We start from the raw sequence: 21,871 nt of genomic DNA, 5'->3' as shown, positions 1-21,871 counted from the left end.
CAGCGGGTGATGCTGGTTTGTTGATATAGAGGAGTGTGTTTGGGCTCCGTGACCCACTCATGATGTGATTAATGCTCTTATGACTTTGAAGTTTGTGAAGACAGCAAGAGAAGGAGAGGGAAAAAGAAGGTGGCAGCAAGAGAGAACGGCAGATTACATTCACTTCAGGAACACGCACAAATCTAAACTAGTCGCACTGTTTGTTTCGCACGTTAGATTCAGAAGAACGGACTCAGAAGAGTCATTTGTTCGAGATTGAGACTAAACTAGTCGCACTGTTTGTTTCACACGTTAGATTCAGAAGAACGGACTCAGAAGAGTCATTTGTTCAGGAATCAGACTAAACTAGTCACACTGTTTGTTTCGCATGTTAGATTCAGAAGAACGGACTCAGAAGAGTCATTTGTTCGAGATTCAGACTAAACTAGTCGCACTGTTTCACACGTTAGATTCAGAAGAACGGACTCAGAAGAGTCATTTGTTCAGGAATTGAGACTAAACTAGTCGCACTGTTTGTTTCACACGTTAGATTCAGAAGAACGGACTCAGAAGAGTCATTTGTTCAGGAATCAGACTAAACTAGTCGCACTGTTTGTTTCACATGTTAGATTCAGAAGAACGGACTCAGAAGAGTCATTTGTTCGAGATTGAGACTAAACTAGTCGCACTGTTTGTTTCACACGTTAGATTCAGAAGAACGGACTCAGAAGAGTCATTTGTTCAAGATTCAGACTAAACTAGTCGCACTGTTTGTTTCACATGTTAGATTCAGAAGAACGGACTCAGAAGAGTCATTTGTTCGAGATTGAGACTAAACTAGTCGCACTGTTTGTTTCACACGTTAGATTCAGAAGAACGGACTCAGAAGAGTCATTTGTTCGAGATTCAGACTAAACTAGTCGCACTGTTTCACACGTTAGATTCAGAAGAACGGACTCAGAAGAGTCATTTGTTCGAGATTGAGACTAAACTAGTCGCACTGTTTGTTTCACACGTTAGATTCAGAAGAACAGACTCAGAAGAGTCATTTGTTCGAGATTCAGACTAAACTAGTCGCACTGTTTGTTTCACATGTTAGATTCAGAAGAACGGACTCAGAAGAGTCATTTGTTCGAGATTGAGACTAAACTAGTCGCACTGTTTGTTTCACACGTTAGATTCAGAAGAACGGACTCAGAAGAGTCATTTGTTCAGGAATCAGACTAAACTAGTCGCACTGTTTGTTTCGCATGTTAGATTCAGAAGAACGGACTCAGAAGAGTCATTTGTTCGAGATTCAGACTAAACTAGTCGCACTGTTTCACACGTTAGATTCAGAAGAACGGACTCAGAAGAGTCATTTGTTCGAGATTGAGACTAAACTAGTCGCACTGTTTGTTTCACACGTTAGATTCAGAAGAACGGACTCAGAAGAGTCATTTGTTCGAGATTGAGACTAAACTAGTCGCACTGTTTGTTTCACACGTTAGATTCAGAAGAACGGACTCAGAAGAGTCATTTGTTCAGGAATCAGACTAAACTAGTCGCACTGTTTGTTTCACACGTTAGATTCAGAAGAACGGACTCAGAAGAGTCATTTGTTCAGGAATCAGACTAAACTAGTCACACTGTTTGTTTCGCACGTTAGATTCAGAAGAACGGACTCAGAAGAGTCATTTGTTCGAGATTGAGACTAAACTAGTCGCACTGTTTGTTTCGCACGTTAGATTCAGAAGAACGGACTCAGAAGAGTCATTTGTTCAGGAATCAGACTAAACTAGTCGCACTGTTTGTTTCGCACGTTAGATTCAGAAGAACGGACTCAGAAGAGTCATTTGTTCAGGAATCAGACTAAACAAGTCACACTGTTTGTTTCGCACGTTAGATTCAGAAGAACGGACTCAGAAGAGTCATTTGTTCGAGATTGAGACTAAACTAGTCGCACTGTTTGTTTCGCACGTTAGATTCAGAAGAACGGACTCAGAAGAGTCATTTGTTCAGGAATCAGACTAAACTAGTTGCACTGTTTGTTTCGCACGTTAGATTCAGAAGAACGGACTCAGAAGAGTCATTTGTTCAGGAATCAGACTAAACTAGTCGCACTGTTTGTTTCGCACGTTAGATTCAGAAAACGGACTCAGAAGAGTCATTTGTTCAGGAATCAGACTAAACTAGTCGCACTGTTTGTTTAGCACGTTAGATTCAGAAGAACGGACTCAGAAGAGTCATTTGTTCAGGAATCAGACTAAACTAGTCGCACTGTTTGTTTCGCACGTTAGATTCAGAAAACGGACTCAGAAGAGTCATTTGTTCAGGAATCAGACTAAACTAGTCGCACTGTTTGTTTAGCACGTTAGATTCAGAAGAACGGACTCAGAAGAGTCATTTGTTCAGGAGTCAGACTAAACTAGTCGCACTGTTTGTTTCACACGTTAGATTCAGAAGAACGGACTCAGAAGAGTCATTTGTTCAGGAATCAGACTAAACTAGTCGCACTGTTTGTTTCGCACGTTAGATTCAGAAGAACGGACTCAGAAGAGTCATTTGTTCGAGATTGAGACTAAACTAGTCGCACTGTTTGTTTCACACGTTCGATTCAGAAGAACGGACTCAGAAGAGTCATTTGTTCGAGATTCAGACTAAACTAGTCGCACTGTTTGTTTCACACGTTAGATTCAGAAGAACGGACTCAGAAGAGTCATTTGTTCAGGAATCAGACTAAACTAGTCGCACTGTTTGTTTCACACGTTAGATTCAGAAGAACGGACTCAGAAGAGTCATTTGTTCAGGAATCAGACTAAACTAGTCACACTGTTTATTTCGCACGTTAGATTCAGAAGAACGGACTCAGAAGAGTCTATTGTTCAGGAATCAGACTAAACTAGTCGCACTGTTTGTTTCACATGTTAGATTCAGAAGAACAGACTCAGAAGAGTCATTTGTTCGAGATTGAGACTAAACTAGTCGCACTGTTTGTTTCACACGTTAGATTCAGAAGAACGGACTCAGAAGAGTCATTTGTTCGAGATTGAGACTAAACTAGTTGCACTGTTTGTTTCGCACGTTAGATTCAGAAGAACGGACTCAGAAGAGTCATTTGTTCAGGAATCAGACTAAACTAGTCGCACTGTTTGTTTCACACGTTAGATTCAGAAGAACGGACTCAGAAGAGTCATTTGTAGACTGACTGACATCAGACTGTACTTGTAGTGTTATTTGTTACACAGTGTAAATAAAATATGTTCGAGATTCAGACTAAACTAGTCGCACTGTTTGTTTTGAACGTTAGACTCAGAAGAGTCATCTGATTCCTGTATATTCAAAAGAATCTTTCTTTCAGGAATTGGACTGTTATGTTACGCAGTGCAACAATAATTACAACTGAAATGCAACGTAATGATATGTTTTGTGCTTGTTGGATTACTACGAAATCTTAGTGACATCAAATCTAATTGGAATCGGAATTCAAATCAATCAGAATCAAATAAATGAAACCTAACGGCAGTGTTGTGAAAATGTTTAAAACGTTTCAAATTGTAAGGACATTAGAATAAAATTGAGGCATCAGAATTGAATTTGAAATCTGTGCTGATAATATTTTTAATTGTTAAACAGCATTAATTTTGTCTGATCCCTCATCCAGCCACTATCACCAGTTCATCAGAGAATGACGACCGCAGCGGTTCCAGTCTGGAGTGGAGTAAAGAGGGCAGTATAAGGAGTTGCGGTCAGTATGCGCTTGCACAGACATCTGCACGGGCAGACACGTGCTCTCCGGTGGCCGAGGAGGAAGCGTCAAAGTCTGGGGCAGAGGGCAGGGGAAGAACCAAGACGACTTCAGGAGCAGCAGGGCCAATTACTGAGGGACCAGTGCACTATCCCACACAGAACTCGTCCAGTCTTCTGATGCCTCGACCGAACTCAGTTGCAGGTAAGAACTAACAACACAGGATGTGACATCATGAGAATAAATGGGAGGAGTCTGCAGCGAATTATTCAAAAATGAAAATTCTCACTCTCGTGCCATCCCAGATGGGTTTGACTCTCAGCTGCAGAACACAAATATTTTCAGCTGAATATTTCAGCTCTGTAATGAATGGTGAATGGTGACCAAAACTTTGAAGCTCCAAAAAGCACATAAAGGCAGCATAAAAGTAATCTGTAAAACTGGTGGTTGAATCCATGTCTTCTGAAGAAATCCAATCGATTTTGGGTGAGAACAGACAACTCCTTTTTCACTATAAATCTTGCATATGCAATCTCTAGAATATGATCATGATTTCTAGCTTGATTACACTTTGTAGGGTTAGGAAGTGTAATCTAGCTTGAAATCATGATCACCAAGGAGACTCCTGATGTCCAGATTTATAATGAAAAACGAGTAACATTATTGGCTGTTTTTACCCAAAACTAATTGAATCAGAAGACATGGATTAAGGCTTGTATGCTACCTTTATGTGCTTTTTGGAGCTTTACAGTTCTGGTCACCATTCACTTGCACTGTGTGGACCTGCAGAGCTGAAATATTCTTCTAAATATCTTAATTTGTGTTCTGCTGAACAAAGAAAGTTGTACATCTGGGATATCATGAGGGTGAGTAAATTATTATAAATTTTTTTAGGTGAACTACACCTTTAAGAAGCTATCGACAGTGTTTGATCAGGATTACCACACCTTGTGATGTCAAATGGCATCAGCGTTGTAATGCAATGATACGAAGTTCCACGTATTGTAGTGCAGAAAAACTGAAAGCCTTCAGAAAGAGCTTCAGGATTTGGGTTTGGTGACTCTGAGGTGCAGATTTCACACACTTCACCTCTAAACTGGGCTTTTATAGACTTCTAAAACAGCACAGAATGTTCTGGGCTGAGACGGTGGTGACCAGACTGTGTGTTTTGACGCTGTCTGGATGACTGAGGTGCCGACCAAGTGTGGAATGTTGTCAGTGGCGAGTGTTAAACCAATCTGAGGTCCAGCTGATGGTATGTGCAGAGTCAGAAAACAGCATTCAGGGTCTGCTTAGGCTATTCTGTGACTCTTGTGATAACTGATGCATGACTGCTGGAATGAAGTGAAACAGACTCTTGGGAAGACCTTACCACCACTTTAAAGCAACAGTTCGCCAAAAAATGTGCATTTTGGCATCGTTTAGTCACCCTTATGTCTATGCAAACCCTGTATTATTTCCTTACGGACTGAATGATCAAGCTTCTGTTTTTCATACAGTAAAAGTGGATGGTGATTTATACTGTCAAGCTCCAAAATGCACCATGTGTTAAATACAATATAAATCATCAACATGACTCATGCATCATATTCCACGTCTTCTGAAGTCATACTATAGCGTTGTGTGAGGAACAAACAGATAATGAAGTCAGTTCAAGAGGCTATAATATAACCTTTTAGTCATGTAGACTATTTTTATGTTACATACATGGTGCTTTTTTGCTTTTTGGAGCTTGACAGTAGAAATCACCATTCACTTTCTTTATGTAGGAAAGAGCTGTTCTTCTCCTTGAGGAAGGAGGCCTGTTGCGTGCATGCGTGCATGCGTGCATGCGTGCGTGCGTGCGTGTGTGTGTGCACGCGCACACATGCGAGTTGTTGGTCAGGATACTGTCTTTAGGATCAGTTCCAGATTCCACAGATTGGTTTGACTAGTGGTAACCAGAAAAAGTTTTTTTGCATTGCTTTAATGTGAATTTGGGTTAAAAATGAGCTTAATTGTCATGAAAATAATGGCGCAATGCAGAAACATTAAATGCTCCTAAAAATATGCCTCGATTTCTTCTTTGTCTTTTTTTTGTTTTTTAAGGGTGAAACATTACTCGGACTAAAATCATGATGTTGCTGTCTATGGATTCCTTGACTCATGAGGAGTTCAAGGATACCCGTATCAGCCATATATCATTTTTCCCATATCAGCCAAACTGCCTCTCCAGCATATTGGTTATTACCCAAAAAGTTAAATAGCTTTTGAATGCATAGTCAGATTTAAAATAAATTTGGTATGCATCATTGACATCATGTCCTGAACGTAGCTGAGCAGTTTGGAGACAGCGCCACCTATAGTTAACCAAATAATCCACACTTATGTGCTGACTCCAACCTTGGCATGTCTCCGTTTCACTGTTTGTGAATCATGTCAACTGAGTGACACAGAGTGTCAATTTCTGTAAATGTATAGATTATTGGCTAATCTAGGACAATGGATTTAGATTGCAATCCCTCATAGGGGATTTAGTTTATAAGAACCTCCCCATAGGAAGGCCTAGTGGGATGTGACAATAGCCTTCTTCAGGAGTTAAAAGCAGCTGTTACCTTCATACAGACGGATCATCACAGATGTTTTTAATACTGCCACTAAATCAGACCAGAATGACTTCTGAATGATTACGGTGATGCAATTTGGCAATATTTATGTTGACCTCAGACCTGTATGAACTTTTCCTGGGACTGGGCATGGACCAACAGCAATTTTTGATGTTTTTCTTGATATCGTTTCTCAGGTGTTTTTCCATTCAACGCCATTGTTTCCTCTAGCTGATACAAATATGGCGGCTGCGAGGGAAAAAAGTGACTTCACTGAAACGATCTTGTTTTTACATGTTTGGTGGTGATCACTTTTAAATATTTTATTCCAGAGCTTTGAGCTATATTTTTGGGGTGTTGTTTAAAACTGCAGTGTTGTAGATGACTATAGCTGATACAATGTGTCTGATCAGAAGGTAAACGTTATTTCCACATTCCTGTGTTTATAGAGGCAGATGTATTCAAGCCATGTTATGTTACTTTTTGTACAATTATTTAAAAAGTAATGGTCTGTTAAACTTTGAAATGTTACTACTGTATGACTGTTCTTGTGCTCTATATGCATTTATATATAGAGAATGATGCGATGTCACAGTGTATTCCCTTTAATTTATTACATACATTTCCTTCAGTTCCTTTAGGCTTTAGTTGGTTGTTGTGGTGTTTATTGTGCATTTGTTGTGTGTGTACGGTGTGCAAGTTGAGTTGCAGTAACTCTGCTCTTAAAAAGACTTCAGTTTTTAAACTGAGTGAATTGACGTGAAACTATAATAACTGGTCTGCACCATAAAACACTTTCACTTGTCATGGTTAGTGTGTTTGTGTACATTTTTATTCTGTACAGCTGCTTGCTCTTAGTCATTTCACACACTGTTTGGCATCAGAAAATAAAGCATTAGTCTTTACTGAGCATTTGATAGATCCATAACATCACTGCTTTCCCTACTGCCAAAGCTGCACACACACACACACACACACACACACACACACACACACTACACACAGCACTGTACACACACTGACAGCGAACACACATGTTGGTGGCAGCTATCCTTATGCAGGACTGCTCCAGTAGACATAATGATTTTTATTCTGTACAGAACTATAGATTCTAGTCACCCTAGGAGCCCTGACCGCCTAGTAATCATCGTAACGCCTCACGAAAGAACTGGTTCTGCATGTTTATACGATCTTGCAACTAAAACATTGTTTAGATATAGATTGTTAGAGCGATATTGAGATTAGTGGAGAGACAGATAGAGAGATAGTCCTCATAGAGAGCCACATTGATAGCGATAGATACACTTAGTAGATATAGCTAGAGATTGTGAGACCTAGAGAGAGAGATGTTCTCGATAGAGACCGACAGAGAGAGAGCAGAGACAGACAGACACACACACACACACACACACACACACACACACACACACACACACACACAGACAGACAGACAGACAGACAGACAGCTAGCTAGGAATGGGAATCGTGAGGAATTTAACCATTCTGGTTCCCATTCCTTACACATATATTTTGCATAATGAGCAATAAATGAATTATTACCATAGAATAAAATAGTTGCAAATTGAAGGCAGTTTTACAACATCTTAATTTAAATTCAACAAATTTCCATTTTAAAGTGAACATCTTTGTATTATTTTATGCCCCCTTACCAACCAGCCACAGCCATATTATAATAATTATATAATCATTGTATATCACTATATCATTATGGTATTATAAATTATGTAATTTATATTAACAATTTTAACTGTTATTTTAGGATATAAAATATAACCTATACCCAGCAGTTATTATTATCATAATGATACATTTGCAACTTTCAAATGGAGGCTAAAAAGTAGACCGAATATAAACGTCTTTTTCAAGAACCATTTCTGAGGTTGTACTGAATGATGACACACATGGCAATTCACCTGCTGTCCCAGTGTTGTTGCATCCTGTGATGGTTTGAGATCAAACGCACTGTTCTCAAAGACAACACTATTCCGTTAGACACAAAGATCCAAAGATGATTATTCCACAATAATCAAAATGTAAAATCTAATATTTTATGTTGTTCAGAGGTTTTTTGGCGCTCACACTCCTGCGCGAGCATGTCTCGCGGAACGTACGTATATGACGAGTTCCAGATTGTGCGCGTGAGTGCCAAAGTGACAATAAACCTCTGAACAAAGCAAATCAGACACGTCGATCGACGGCTTTTATTTTCGTATGTTTACATTTACATTTATGCATTTGGCAGATGCTTTAATCCAAAGCGATTACAGAGCACTTATTACAGGGACAATCCCCCCGGAACAACCTGGAGTTAAGTGTCTTACTCAAGGACACAATGGCTGTGGGGTTCGAACCAGCAACCTTCTGATTACAAGTGATGTGCTTTAGCCCACTACTGCCACCACCACACCAATGACAGCAGAGCTGCCAATCAAGGTACTAGCCTGCTATTGGGAGCAACTTGGGGTTCAGTGTCTTGCCCATGGACACTTCGGCATGTGGAGTCATGTGGGCCGGGAATCAAACCACCAACCCTGTGATTAGTGGCCGAACCACTCTACCACCTGAGCCACAGCCGCCCTCTGTTTGCAGTCGGCATCTTTGTAAGACATCGTCGATATCCGATTACATTGTCAAATCGCCTAGCCCTTGTCTGAAGGCATTTCTTGTCACATGTCACTTCGAGCCATCTACAGGTTGCCCACCACATTGGCAGATAGATGAGCAAAATTACCCGCCACAGCCCATGACATTTTTAGTGTATTATGTCACAGCGTTCTGTCCACATATGAAGAAAAATGCAAACTTTCAAAAAATATTTTCACGGAAATCATTCAGTCCCGGTGTCTTTAGAAAAATCCAACCCTACTGATAACGGTTTCTTCCAACTCTCCCCAGCTGATTTAGATGCACAAATGTCACTCATCCAGTCATTAAGCTTGTTTGGCCCCTGGCATGATGATGTCATAGATATGCCGCATTGCTGTCCGAGATGAGTGGATTCACAGCTCTGATTTTATGGTTGTGTGGCCTCAGAGCAGGAGATGGGAAGGACGGGCAAAGATGTCTTCATTAGGTGATGTGAGGACACCATGTCCACGGCCTCAGTTAACTTTGTACGATTTGGACTTGTGCTGAATTCTTTCTTCAGTACACACTCTAAAGTGTCATTCACACAGGACACGCTGCTGCTTTCAAAAACAGCTTGATTGCAAGGGAATGGAACAGAAAGCCTGTTCTGAAAATTTAAAGAAGAGTTGTTGACACAGTGTCTGGCTAATGTGCCGCTCATGGCTTGAAAATAAGCTGTGCATTTTCATGGTTCACATGGTCGTGGAAGTCCATACTTTTGGTCACTATGAACTGTGGATGTATTGAAAAGAGCTGTGTGAAGATTCTCCTTTTGTGTTCCATTGAAAGAATAGCAGCATACAGGTTTGGATCGACATGAGGGTGAGTAAACAATGACAGAATATTTATTTTTGGATGCACCATTCCTTTTAGAGTTCTGAACTGAACTGGACTGTGAGTGGAGATGATCTTTTAGTCTATGTCTGGGTCACTGGGCCTCAATGAATACTCACTATTCAGTTTAATTTCTGAGACTGAACTTCATTTGTGTCCAGGCAACCAATCCATTTACTGGATAGCTCATTAAGACCGCACTGAACTCTCTCTCTGTCTCTCTCCCGTGAAAAACAAAGACCCCATTTAGCCACTCAGATATTAGAATGAGTCACATATCTCCGTCACGTCGTTCCATGTCTGGTTTGCTGCTGCTTTGCCTCAGAAATCTGAAATATGTTGAGAGAACGTGCATTTGGGTTTGTTTGTTGTATACCTCTGTCCTAAGATAGAGATGTTTTATTGCCGTTATTTAATAGCAGTTGCAAAAACTGTAATGTTGATTGATTAATGTGAAAATTGTTTCAATCAGTTTGAAACTCTTCAAAGCGATTTTAGTTTTTTTCGGTCATCACCACATTTTTTTACAGACGTTTCCACTTTACAGTTTTCATTTATTAATCGTATATAGTACAAAAACCTCCTTCAATGTAAATACTAGGGCGTATAATACAAAATGTTATCAGTTTTTCATCATTTTGGTCCCTTTTTAGCTTTTTTAAAAATGTTCAAATTCCATGCATTTCTTCAATAATTATGATGTCTTGAAATTGCTTAAATATATTGTAGAGGTAGACGAAACATCGGTTTTACCGAATAATTGGTGCAGATTGTTGCTTTTTGTAGCTATCCCTTATCTGCAAAAATCTATGCCGATAGTTTCTTTTTTTAATTATTGTTATTCGTGATTAACAATCACGTGGGAACTTGCATATTTTTTTATTTTGATTAGATAATCAAGTGTTCTAAGTTGAAGTGAGGGCATGCAAAGACACATGAGACTACATGAAGACGTCCCCCTTAGCACCAACATTGTGTCTTCAACTTCAGATCTGGTAAATAATAATAAACCTTATTACTTATTAAACCTAGTCTGGTGAAATATTTATATATACAAAACTCTTTATCTGGTCAATATATAGGCTATAAAAAGCTTAATTTAGTAAATGCATATAGAGTATTGTAATGGCGTGAAGTCCCCATCATTTCAAAATAAGAGTCCCTGGTGTGTTTTGGGCTTGTTTATAGTTTAAAGTACAGCACAATGCACCAAATCTTATTTTTATGGTCATTATTGGGATTTAGCAATAACAATATACTGCACCTGGACACTTGTAGTCTCTGTGTCTATGCCCATCAGTGTAAGGAAAGACCAGGAATATTTTTTAGCATTCTACAAATCAATTTTCAAAACTATCAGCCGATTACATTTATGCATTTGGCAGACTCTTTTATCCAAAGCGACTTACAGTGCACTTATTACAGTGACAATCCCCCCGGAGCAACCTGGAGTTAAGTGCCTTACTCAAGGACACAATGGTGGTGGCTGTGGGGCTCGAACCAGCGTCCTTCTGATTACCAGATTACCAATTATGTGCTTAGACCACTACACCACCACCACTCCTTGATACCTGATTAATCGGTTATATACCTTTTCCACCACCATGGTTATCAGTATCGACAAAATCCACTACCGGTCGACCTCTAATATATTGTTATTGTTCACATGCATCATTTGTACTATGTAAAAGCATTTATATGTACAACAAGTGCTAAAATGGTACTGTCTCTTTAAGAATAGCATGTTGTTGTTTTTGATCAACAACTGAGTGTAAAGAACAGATTTATTACCCAACAGGGTATTAAAAGAGAATTTAATCAATAACAAATGGATCACGGGGATCCGGTCTTTGGACACATTACACAGATAATTTTGTTTTTTACTCTCAACATGGAGTGGAAGGATCTCGCTGCTGAACTTCTTCACCACTATACTATTCAATCACTGGTGAGTGAAATCTGAACATTTATCAGCCAGTGGTTTATCACAGACATTTTAGTTGCATAGCGTGAAATATACTTGCATTAAAGAAGGTTGCAAAAGATGCAGCAGTACAAATGATGTGAGGGATGCCAAATTGTAATACTTGGGGTAAGGGGTTTCTTCAAATCACTAACCCCAGCTATTAACAGTGGTAATAGTGATGCTCGCCATTTGAAAACATCACTAATAAGCTTAAAAATCCATACACAAACACACATCTGGCCAGAAAATGTGGCTTTATTTAGACTCATCAGAGAAAGTGAGGGAATAAAGGTGTAATTAAGCTTATTTGTTTGTGATATATGGATAAAGAACAACAAAGCGTCTTAGTATAAATACAGAAAAGCTGGACGTGTGGCCTCCTTATAAACAAATGTAGACACAAACACAATCAGTCAGCTGAAGCTCAGCATGACACACATGCTCTTTATCCTGTGTTCTGACTTATGCTGGGAGGGACCTTCTCTTGAGCCGCTTAATTCGTTTTATTTCGTTCGATTGCCCTCTTAATGGCCGTAAGCTTCCAAAAATTACAGACATAAATATATAATTGTATTTTCTGACAGCGGGGCACGTCTGCAGAGCGTCTCATTCCACCCATTCTGGAGGCCAATTGTTTTTATGACCTGAAATAATCAGCAACATAACACATTTAAAAAAATAAATAAATATATATATATATATATATATATAAGGGTTGTAGGCCTCCTTGCTCGCACATGCTTTTTCAGTCGGATTGAAATAATGTCTGATCAGAATCAGAATCTGCCGTTGCTGGTTAAAACCAAATGATGTGTTCATTAGTAATCAAACATGTTTCGAACAAGTTATTGTATAAACAAAGATACATGTGTAAGAGAGAGTGAGAGATGGAGACAGAGCGTGTGCGGTCACCTGTTACCACACCCAAGCATAGATGCTGTCAGCTTTCTGAAGATCAGCTTTCTCAGTTGAAAAATAGCATCCAAGCGGTGGTATTTCACCCTATTGATCACTATAGAAGAGTTGATCGCTATAGAAACTTCAATGTCCTCCGCCATTTTAAACAGCACGGCCTCTCCAATGTGTAAACTCCAGTAAGAGGTAAGTACCTCGAGTTTGTGTAATTAATTAGTCTGTTGTGTCTCTCAGCTGTGATGGCTGCAACTGAAGTTGTTCGTTTAAATCTATAAAGCTATGAATCTATAAAGCTATTTCCTGCTTTAGTAGTGTAGTAGTAATATGAGCGATCACGTAGAGCTGTTGTATGTAAACACTGGATGACTGTCGCGTATACATGTCACTTCATCATCTGGCTCATAATACACACAAAAATTATCTTGTCACCATCTGCTGGCTAAAATATGTAATGTCATAAAATTACATGTAAATAGACAGATGGCTCTTAACACATCTGCACTGCTCTTACACTTTAGTTTAGAACAGCAGGAACACACACACACACACATACATACATGCATGCATGCATACATACATACATACATACATACATACATACATACATACATAAATGCATACATACACACATTAGGGTGATATATCGAATATTAACTGTATAAATGAGATCATTTTGCTGATGATGAAAAATTGACCAATATTGTGAATATTGGGATGATTTTAATGTGCTTTCATTTGGCCATTGAGTTTCATAAAGAGAGCATCAGTAGACTAATTTCATGATCCTTCAGGGCTTCACAGTTAAACAAAATAACATCAAAATTGCAAGTAGGTCATATGTGATTATTAATCCACAAAAGGCTGTCATTTAAAGACAGTTAAACATGGTCTGCGTGTGATTCAGAACAAATGGTTGCGGTCTAAGGTCAGTTCACATGCATCGTGAAATCATAGGCTGTTTCGTTTGGAAATCTGTGTGCTAGGTATGACGCATCCTTTGAAGGCTGCAGTATACCGAGTGTCCTCCTTAAACAAGTATCATTTAATCGAGATGGCCTTCATTGGACAAACGGAATGTAACATGGTTGCTATGACAGCACCCACTCTTTAACAAGCACGAGCGCTTTGAGTGAGAAGGGAACAAAGTCCCTCTGGAAGGGAATGTAATAGTTACATTTTAGGAGAGTTATAATGATGTTAAGAGAAAAGAAAATAGATTTCACAGGTGTATTTTTAGTCTAATACTTTATTTTAATAATATATGAATATAATTATACATATTTATATACTCTGCACTTGAACTTGGGAATTAACATTCAAATTGGCGCCATTTTTTTTAGACATTTCCGTTGAACCAAAGGATTGTGGGTTGTGAGTGTCCATGAAAGATACACCTCATGCATCCACTGAATTCCTGTGAAAGAAGGACGCATTTGACGGCTGGATTCGTATTGTCCTACTCTCTTTTCTGAAACGAGACAGCCTCAATGACAAATGTGAACTCCAGAGGATGCAGTCTTCCAGACGAGACACAGCCAAAGTAATGCAAGTTCAAGCATTCATGCAGTTCCAAACATTAGTAACAGTTACACGTTATTATACAAATATACAAACATGCCACAGAATAACAGAAGAGGAGATTACGGCGTTTCAGGAAGTGTGGATCATTGTAAACTGTCAAATACACGTCGCTTTTTCTGTGTCGCAATAAAAGCTCATTGTGAAGATGAAGTAAATACGACAGCACTTTCAGTGTCAAAATAAAAGCCCCAGGTGAAGATGAAGTAAATAGGACGGCACTTTCAGTGTCAAAATAAAAGCCCCAGGTGAAGATGAAGTAAATACGACAGCACTTTCAGTGTCAAAATAAAAGCCCCAGGGGAAGAAGTCAATACGACAGCACTTTCAGTGTCAAAATAAAAGCCCCAGGGGAAGAAGTCAATACGATAGCACTTTCAGTGTCAAAATAAAAGCCCCAGGGGAAGATGATGTAAATAGGACGGCACTTTCAGTGTCAAAATAAAAGCCCCAGGTGAAGATGAAATACGACAGCACTTTCAGTGTCAAAATAAAAGCCCCAGGGGAAGAAGTCAATACGATAGCACTTTCAGTGTCAAAATAAAAGCCCCAGGGGAAGATGATGTAAATAGGACGGCACTTTCAGTGTCAAAATAAAAGCCCCAGGTGAAGATGAAGTAAATACGACAGCACTTTCAGTGTCAAAACAAAAGCCCCAGGGGAAGATGATGTAAATACGACAGCACTCTCCGTGTCAAAATAAAAGCCCCAGGGGAAGATGAAGTCAATACGACAGCACTTTCAGTGTCAAAATAAAAGCCCCAGGTGAAGAAGTCAATACGATTGCACTTTCAGTGCCAAAATAAAAGCCCCAGCTGAAGATGAAGTAAATACGACAGCACTTTCAGTGTCAAAATAAAAGCCCCAGGTGAAGATGAAGTAAATAGGACAGTACTTTCGGTGTCAAAATAAAAGCCCCAGGTGAAGATGAAGTTAATACGACAGCACTTTCAGTGTCAAACTAAAAGCCCCAGGGGAAGATGAAGTAAATAGGACGGCACTTTCAGTGTCAAAATAAAAGCCCCAGGTGAAGATGAAGTAAATAGGATAGCACTTTCAGTGTCAAAATAAAAGCCCCAGGTGAAGATGAAGTAAATACGACAGCACTTTCAGTGTCAAAATAAAAGCCCCAGGGGAAGAAGTCAATATGATAGCACTTTCAGTGTCAAAATAAAAGCCCCAGGGGAAGATGAAGTAAATAGGACGGCACTTTCAGTGTCAAAATAAAAGCCCCAGGTGAAGATGAAGTAAATACGATAGCACTTTCAGTGTCAAAATAAAAGCCCCAGGGGAAGATGAAGTAAATACGACAGCACTTTCAGTGTCAAAATAAAAGCCCCAGCTGAAGATGAAGTAAATACGACAACTTTCAGTGTCAAAATTAAAGCCCCAGGTGAAGATGATGTAAATACGACAGCACTCTCCGTGTCAAAAATAAAAGCCCCAGGGGAAGATGAAGTCAATACGACAGCACTTTCAGTGTCAAAATAAAAGCCCCAGGTGAAGAAGTCAATATGACAGCACTTTCAGTGTCAAAATAAAAGCCCCAGGTGAAGATGAAGTCAGTACGACGGCACTTTCAGTGTCAAAATAAAAGCCCCAGGTGAAGATGAAGTAAATAGGACGGCACTTTCAGTGTCAAAATAAAAGCCCCAGGGGAAGAAGTCAATACGACAGCACTTTCAGTGTCAAAATAAAAGCCCCAGGTGAAGATGAAGTAAATAGGACGGCACTTTCAGTGTCAAAATAAAAGCCCCAGGGGAAGATGAAGTAAATAGGACGGCACTTTCAGTGTCAAAATAAAAGCCCCAGGTGAAGATGAAGTAAATACGATAGCACTTTCAGTGTCAAAATAAAAGCCCCAGGGGAAGATGAAGTAAATACGACAGCACTTTCAGTGTCAAAATAAAAGCCCCAGGGGAAGATGAAGTAAATAGGACGGCACTTTCAGTGTCAAAATAAAAGCCCCAGGTGAAGATGAAGTAAATACTGACAGCACTTTCAGTGTCAAAATAAAAGCCCCAGGGGAAGATGAAGTAAATATGACAGCACTTTCAGTGTCAAAATAAAAGCCCCAGCTGAAGATGAAGTAAATACGACAACTTTCGGTGTCAAAATTAAAGCCCCAGGTGAAGATGATGTAAATACGACAGCACTCTCCGTGTCAAAATAAAAGCCCCAGGGGAAGATGAAGTCAATACGACAGCACTTTCAGTGTCAAAATAAAAGCCCCAGGTGAAGATGATGTAAATACGACAGCACTCTCCGTGTCAAAATAAAAGCCCCAGGGGAAGATGAAGTCAATACGACAGCACTTTCAGTGTCAAAATAAAAGCCCCAGGTGAAGAAGTCAATATGACAGCACTTTCAGTGTCAAAATAAAAGCCCCAGGTGAAGATGATGTAAATACGACAGCACTCTCCGTGTCAAAATAAAAGCCCCAGGGGAAGATGAAGTCAATACGACAGCACTTTCAGTGTCAAAATAAAAGCCCCAGGTGAAGATGAAGTCAGTACGACGGCACTTTCAGTGTCAAAATAAAAGCCCCAGGGGAAGATGAAGTAAATACGACGGCACTTTCAGTGTCAAAACAAAAGCCCCAGGTGAAGATGAAGTAAATACGACAGCACTCTCCGTGTCAAAATAAAAGCCCCAGGGGAAGATGAAGTCAATACGACAGCACTTTCAGTGTCAAAATAAAAGCCCCAGGTGAAGAAGTCAATATGACAGCACTTTCAGTGTCAAAATAAAAGCCCCAGGGGAAGATGAAGTAAATACGACAGCACTTTCAGTGCCAAAATAAAAGCCCCAGCTGAAGATGAAGTAAATACTGACAGTACTTTCGGTGTCAAAATAAAAGCCCCAGGGGAAGATGAAGTAAATACGATAGCACTTTCAGTGTCAAAATAAAAGCCCCAGGGGAAGATGAAGTAAATACGACAGCACTTTCAGTGTCAAAATAAAAGCCCCAGGGGAAGATGAAGTAAATACGACAGCACTTTCAGTGTCAAAATAAAAGCCCCAGGGGAAGATGAAGTAAATACGACAGCACTTTCAGTGTCAAAATAAAAGCCCCAGGGGAAGATGAAGTAAATAGGACGGCACTTTCAGTGTCAAAATAAAAGCCCCAGGTAGAGATGAAATACGACAGCACTTTCAGTGTCAAAATAAAAGCCCCAGGTGAAGATGAACTAAATACGACAGCACTTTCAGAATGGTGCCAAAAACAAAAAAACATCCAGTGAGGGGCAGTTCTGCAGATGGAAACACCTTGTTGATGAGAGAGGTCAACAGGGAATGGCCAGACGGTTTCGAACTGACAAAGTCTACGGTAACTCAGATAACCGCTCTGTACAATTGTGATGAGATGAATCTCATGTCAGAATGCTGTTCTGAGATGCATTTTGGTGGCACGAGTGGGACCTTCACATTATTAGGCAGGTGGTTTTAATGTTGTGGCTGGTCTGTGTGTGTGTGTGTGTGTGTGTGTGTGTGTGTGTGTACAATATTGTTTTTAAAAGAGTTATGCAATTGAAATGAAGAGAAAAAGATAGATGTGTTGCTGCAGTTCATTGATGTCAGAAAGGGGCACAGCTGATTTGCTGGAGTGAGTTCACTGCGCTCTTTCTGATCTCTCTCTCTCTCTCTCTCTCTCTCTCTCTCTCTCTCTCTTTCTCTTTCAAGTCCTACCTCACTCGCTCACCCCACACCTATCCCACCACCCTCTGTCCCTCATCTTTTCATTCTGTGACCTATAGCGCACGTTCTTCTCTCTCTCCAAACTCCTTTTCATTTCTTGTTTAGCTCAATTTTATGAGGTTTTATGTCTTCGCTGCTTTCTCTCTCTCTTTGGGAGGATAGTACATATTTCTTCACCGACAGCCCGCTAGAAAACGTAATCAGTCACACTGTAGGAGAGGACGGGGAGAGAGAGAGCTCTCTTCCATCTTCCTCTTTTCATTTTGGTTATCCAGCCATTCTTTCTTTTTCATTGCGGACTGGTTGCTTTCATCCTCTCGGAGAGCTGCAGTGTTATTTCTCTAATGGTTTGAGGACTCGTTCAGTGATGCATTGAAGCCCACAGAGACTCGGGCTGCAGTGCCGTGCACCAGTAGAATTAAACGGTGAATGGGCATGGAGGTGTATTGCCGAGCACCCTGAGGAGAGAGAGGTTTGTGGCACGGATCTCGCCACTGCTGTATCTGAACACATCTGCCTGTGCGTCTGTCTGTGAGTACCGGCACATGCCAAGCGACGACGCGAGAGTGTCAAGTAGTTTTCAGAGCAAACAGGTTGCTGCTGCATTATTAACTGCAGATAACAATGCATGGCTGCAGATTAGAAGTCGCTGACACAAAAATTGCATGCTTATTTCTGGCGTATAATTGCAGAAGTAAAACATTGCATTACTTTTGAATGATAGAGATGTATATTTTAAAGCAATTGTTCACAAAATAAAATCTGTTGTCGTTTACTCACCATCATGTTGTTATAAACCCATCTGACTTTCTTATTTCCGTGGAACACAAAAATAAATGTTAGGACTAACAGTGACGATTCACTTTCAGTTTATGGAAGAAAGATGCAATAATGTGAATTATTAGAAAACCAAGGTTATTATTGATATCTAAAACTAAAATAAAACAACAAAATTGCAAAAAAAAAGAAAGAAAAAGTAACTAAAATACAAATAAAAACGCACTTGATTAAAAAATAAAAAATAAAATAAAAATGAGTGGCTCCAAAAACAACTGAAATAAAATAGATGATTGATTTACTCTAATTCATTTTTGTTTCTTTAATTTTTATTGGTAAGATGTTGAATTAAAACATCTTTAACCCCTTAAACTCTGCTGCATATTTTGGCTGCTACCTGCCATTTTTTACACCCAAATTTAAAAGTTCACGTGGACTAATCACAAAATGCTGGCCTAATTTTACAAAAAAACTCATTTAAAAGGATTCAATAATTTGTAAACAATATTGAATATGAATATAATCTTATGATTAGCATAAACAAATTAGATCTTGTCTTTGAAAGCCTGCGATTGAGTCTTGTTCAGAACATCTTTTTGTGTTCCAATAAAGTAAGAAAGTCATTTGGGTTTATAACAACATGAGGGTGAATGAATGATTCTGGGGTGAGCTGTTCCTTTAAGAATGTTGTCTAGAACAATTGTTGTCTTTTTCAGAACAATTTTGAGAAAAAACATTTATTCCAGTGTGTCTGCTAGCTCAGTGACCTGGTACTTTTTGTCCATTCATTCTTTACGCTGGTTGTTATGGTGGCTGCTCATGGTTTACATTTCGTATGATCTCATCTTTATCTCCCTGTGTGTTTGTCACAGTTTCTCATCATTCACGCTTCATACAGGTCAACACAGGTCAACACAACCACTCTAGACAGTGACCTTTAACCTTTGAATATGAGAGGGAACAGTGAGGGGCGACTTGTTTTCGCGCATCCTCTTTATTTGGCATATTTTTATAGGGGGCGGCTGTGGCTCAGTTGGTAGAGTGGGTCGGCTGCCAATCGCAGGGTTCGATTCCCGGCCCACATGACTCCACATGCCGAAGTGTCCTTGGGCAAGACACTGAACCCCAAGTTGTTCCCAATGGCAGCTCCACCGCCATTGGTGTGTGAGTGTGAATGGGACACAGTGTAAAGCGCTTTGGTAACCTCTAAGGTTAAAAAAAAGTGCTATACAAGTGCAGACCATTTACCATATTTCTATATAAAATGTTTTTTCCTCTATCTGTGCCACAGTCAGAGTGTCTGATGCACAAAGCAGGTGCTTACAGGTGGCTGTTCAAGAATGTACTAAACATTTGGACAAATTTACGTAAAAAAAATAGCTTAATACGGTGTACAGGTGTGTATCGGTCTGCTTTGAGTACTGGAAAGTACCCTGTACTCAAAGTCTCCTTTTTGTCACAATGACAACACAATGCACAGTGCAAATCAGAGTGCCATTCATTCGTATTAATTTGCTCTCGTAGTTTCCGATTTTATTCTGAAATGACTTTCAGGATTGATAAATCACATTTGATTAATTTGCATATACTCCGCCCTTTATTACGCATGTCTCTAAATTGCATATTTATTTCAGGGAAACTTGCACAAATTGAGAGGATGTGCTATTCTGAAAGATGTAGTCTTTTAAAAGACTGTTAGTAGATCAGTTCTGATTTCGTTTAGCGTGCTATCAAGTTTTCACATGTTTTTATGCACGCAAACCTTTAGGTTTTAGTGTCTTATTGTCGTGTTGATTTTACCCTATAATTCTAAACTCTATCTCTAAATGCTAAGCTGTCTCTGTGTTTTGTGCAGCGACGAGCTCCACTAAGCTGGAGGATCTGAGCTATCTTGATGAACAGCGAAACACCCCCCTGCGGACGTCCATCCGCCTGCCTTGGCACAACACCGGCAGCAGAGCTCCACACGTCAAAGGTACAGTACATCCACACTCTCAACTCAAAACATCACCCAACCCATACATTGCTCAGAAGGATCTTTCTGAACTATCGATAAAATAAGGTGTGCTGAGTGACTCCAGGTCTCCTAAGCAACCAAATTGGCCCGGTTGCTAGGGAGGATAGAGTCACATGGGGTAGAGTCACATGACCCTCGTGGTGGTGATTAGTGGATCTCGCTCTCAATGGGGCGTGTGGTGAGTTGTGTGTGGATCGTGGAGAGTAGCATGAGCCTCCACATGCTGTGAGTCTCCGCGGTGTCATGCACAATGAGTCACATGATCAGATACGCGGATTGACGGTCTCAGACGCGGAGGCAACTGAGACTTGTCCTCTGCCACCCAGATTGAGGTGATTAACCGCGCCAACATGAGGACCTACTAAGTAGTGGGAATTGGGCATTCCAAATTGGGAGAAAAGGGGAGGGGAAAAAAGAAACCCAAGGAGGAGGCATTATATATATAAATATATATTTTAAATATAAAGTGTGTGTGTGTGTGTGTGTGTGTGTGTATTGTATATGCTGTATAATAGTTTTCATATATATGATTTCACTGAGTTTATTATGCAAGATTGTACATTTTATTTTCATATTTCTCTTTTGATAATTGTTATACAAATTGAAAGATTGGAAAAAAGGATGGAACCTAATGAAATAGAATTAACAATTATATTATAAAAACAACAATTTAAGTTCTACTGTATCAAAACTACAATGCAACAAAAAATATGTTTTAGCACTTTTAAGATTATTGGCATTGTGAGATTATTTTTTGAGAAAATTAAGGACAATTTCCCCCAAATACTTATTATCGTAATGGGAAATAAATCTCAATCTCGTTACATTAATTGTGTAAAAATATGATACATCAGTATATATATACACTGTGGTATTTGTTACAGTTCCTTTCATTTATGCTCTTTTAAATGAAAAAATTAATAAATAAATATATATATATTATAAATTTAATAGTGTTATACACATAATACACAGTACTGTAAAGGTTCAATGATAAGGATTTTTCTGCTGGCCATTTCCTGCGGTCCAGAGCATCTTGGCACACATGTCCATCCAACGTTTCTTGGGACGGCCACAGGGACGCTGACCAGCTGGGCCTAACCTCATTGTCACCGTAGGCTCGCCTCACGCATCTTGTCCTGGAT

At 39.6% G+C, this 21,871-nt stretch overlaps 1 protein-coding gene across 5 annotated transcripts in view; it reads left to right on the top strand.

Moving 5' to 3' along the window:
* LOC127658658 (protein TANC1-like) overlaps positions 1-21,871 on the top strand; it is a 260,584-nt gene that overhangs the window by 117,680 nt on the left and 121,033 nt on the right. For all 5 annotated transcript variants that reach the window (XR_007972434.1, XM_052148063.1, XM_052148061.1 and 2 more), the window contains exons 7-8: positions 3,623-3,910; positions 20,565-20,684. Coding sequence is in view for 4 of the 5 variants with exons in the window: in XM_052148063.1 (XP_052004023.1) it covers positions 3,623-3,910; positions 20,565-20,684 (408 nt within the window). In the remaining variant the exon portion in view is untranslated. The remainder of the gene's footprint in view (positions 1-3,622; positions 3,911-20,564; positions 20,685-21,871) is intronic.

This window comes from Xyrauchen texanus, chromosome 18, assembly GCF_025860055.1.
Source record: "Xyrauchen texanus isolate HMW12.3.18 chromosome 18, RBS_HiC_50CHRs, whole genome shotgun sequence".
In the NCBI taxonomy this organism is placed as follows: domain Eukaryota; kingdom Metazoa; phylum Chordata; class Actinopteri; order Cypriniformes; family Catostomidae; genus Xyrauchen; species Xyrauchen texanus.
The sequence above is the reverse complement of the archived record's forward strand: the minus strand, read 5'-3'. Positions and strand labels throughout refer to the sequence as shown.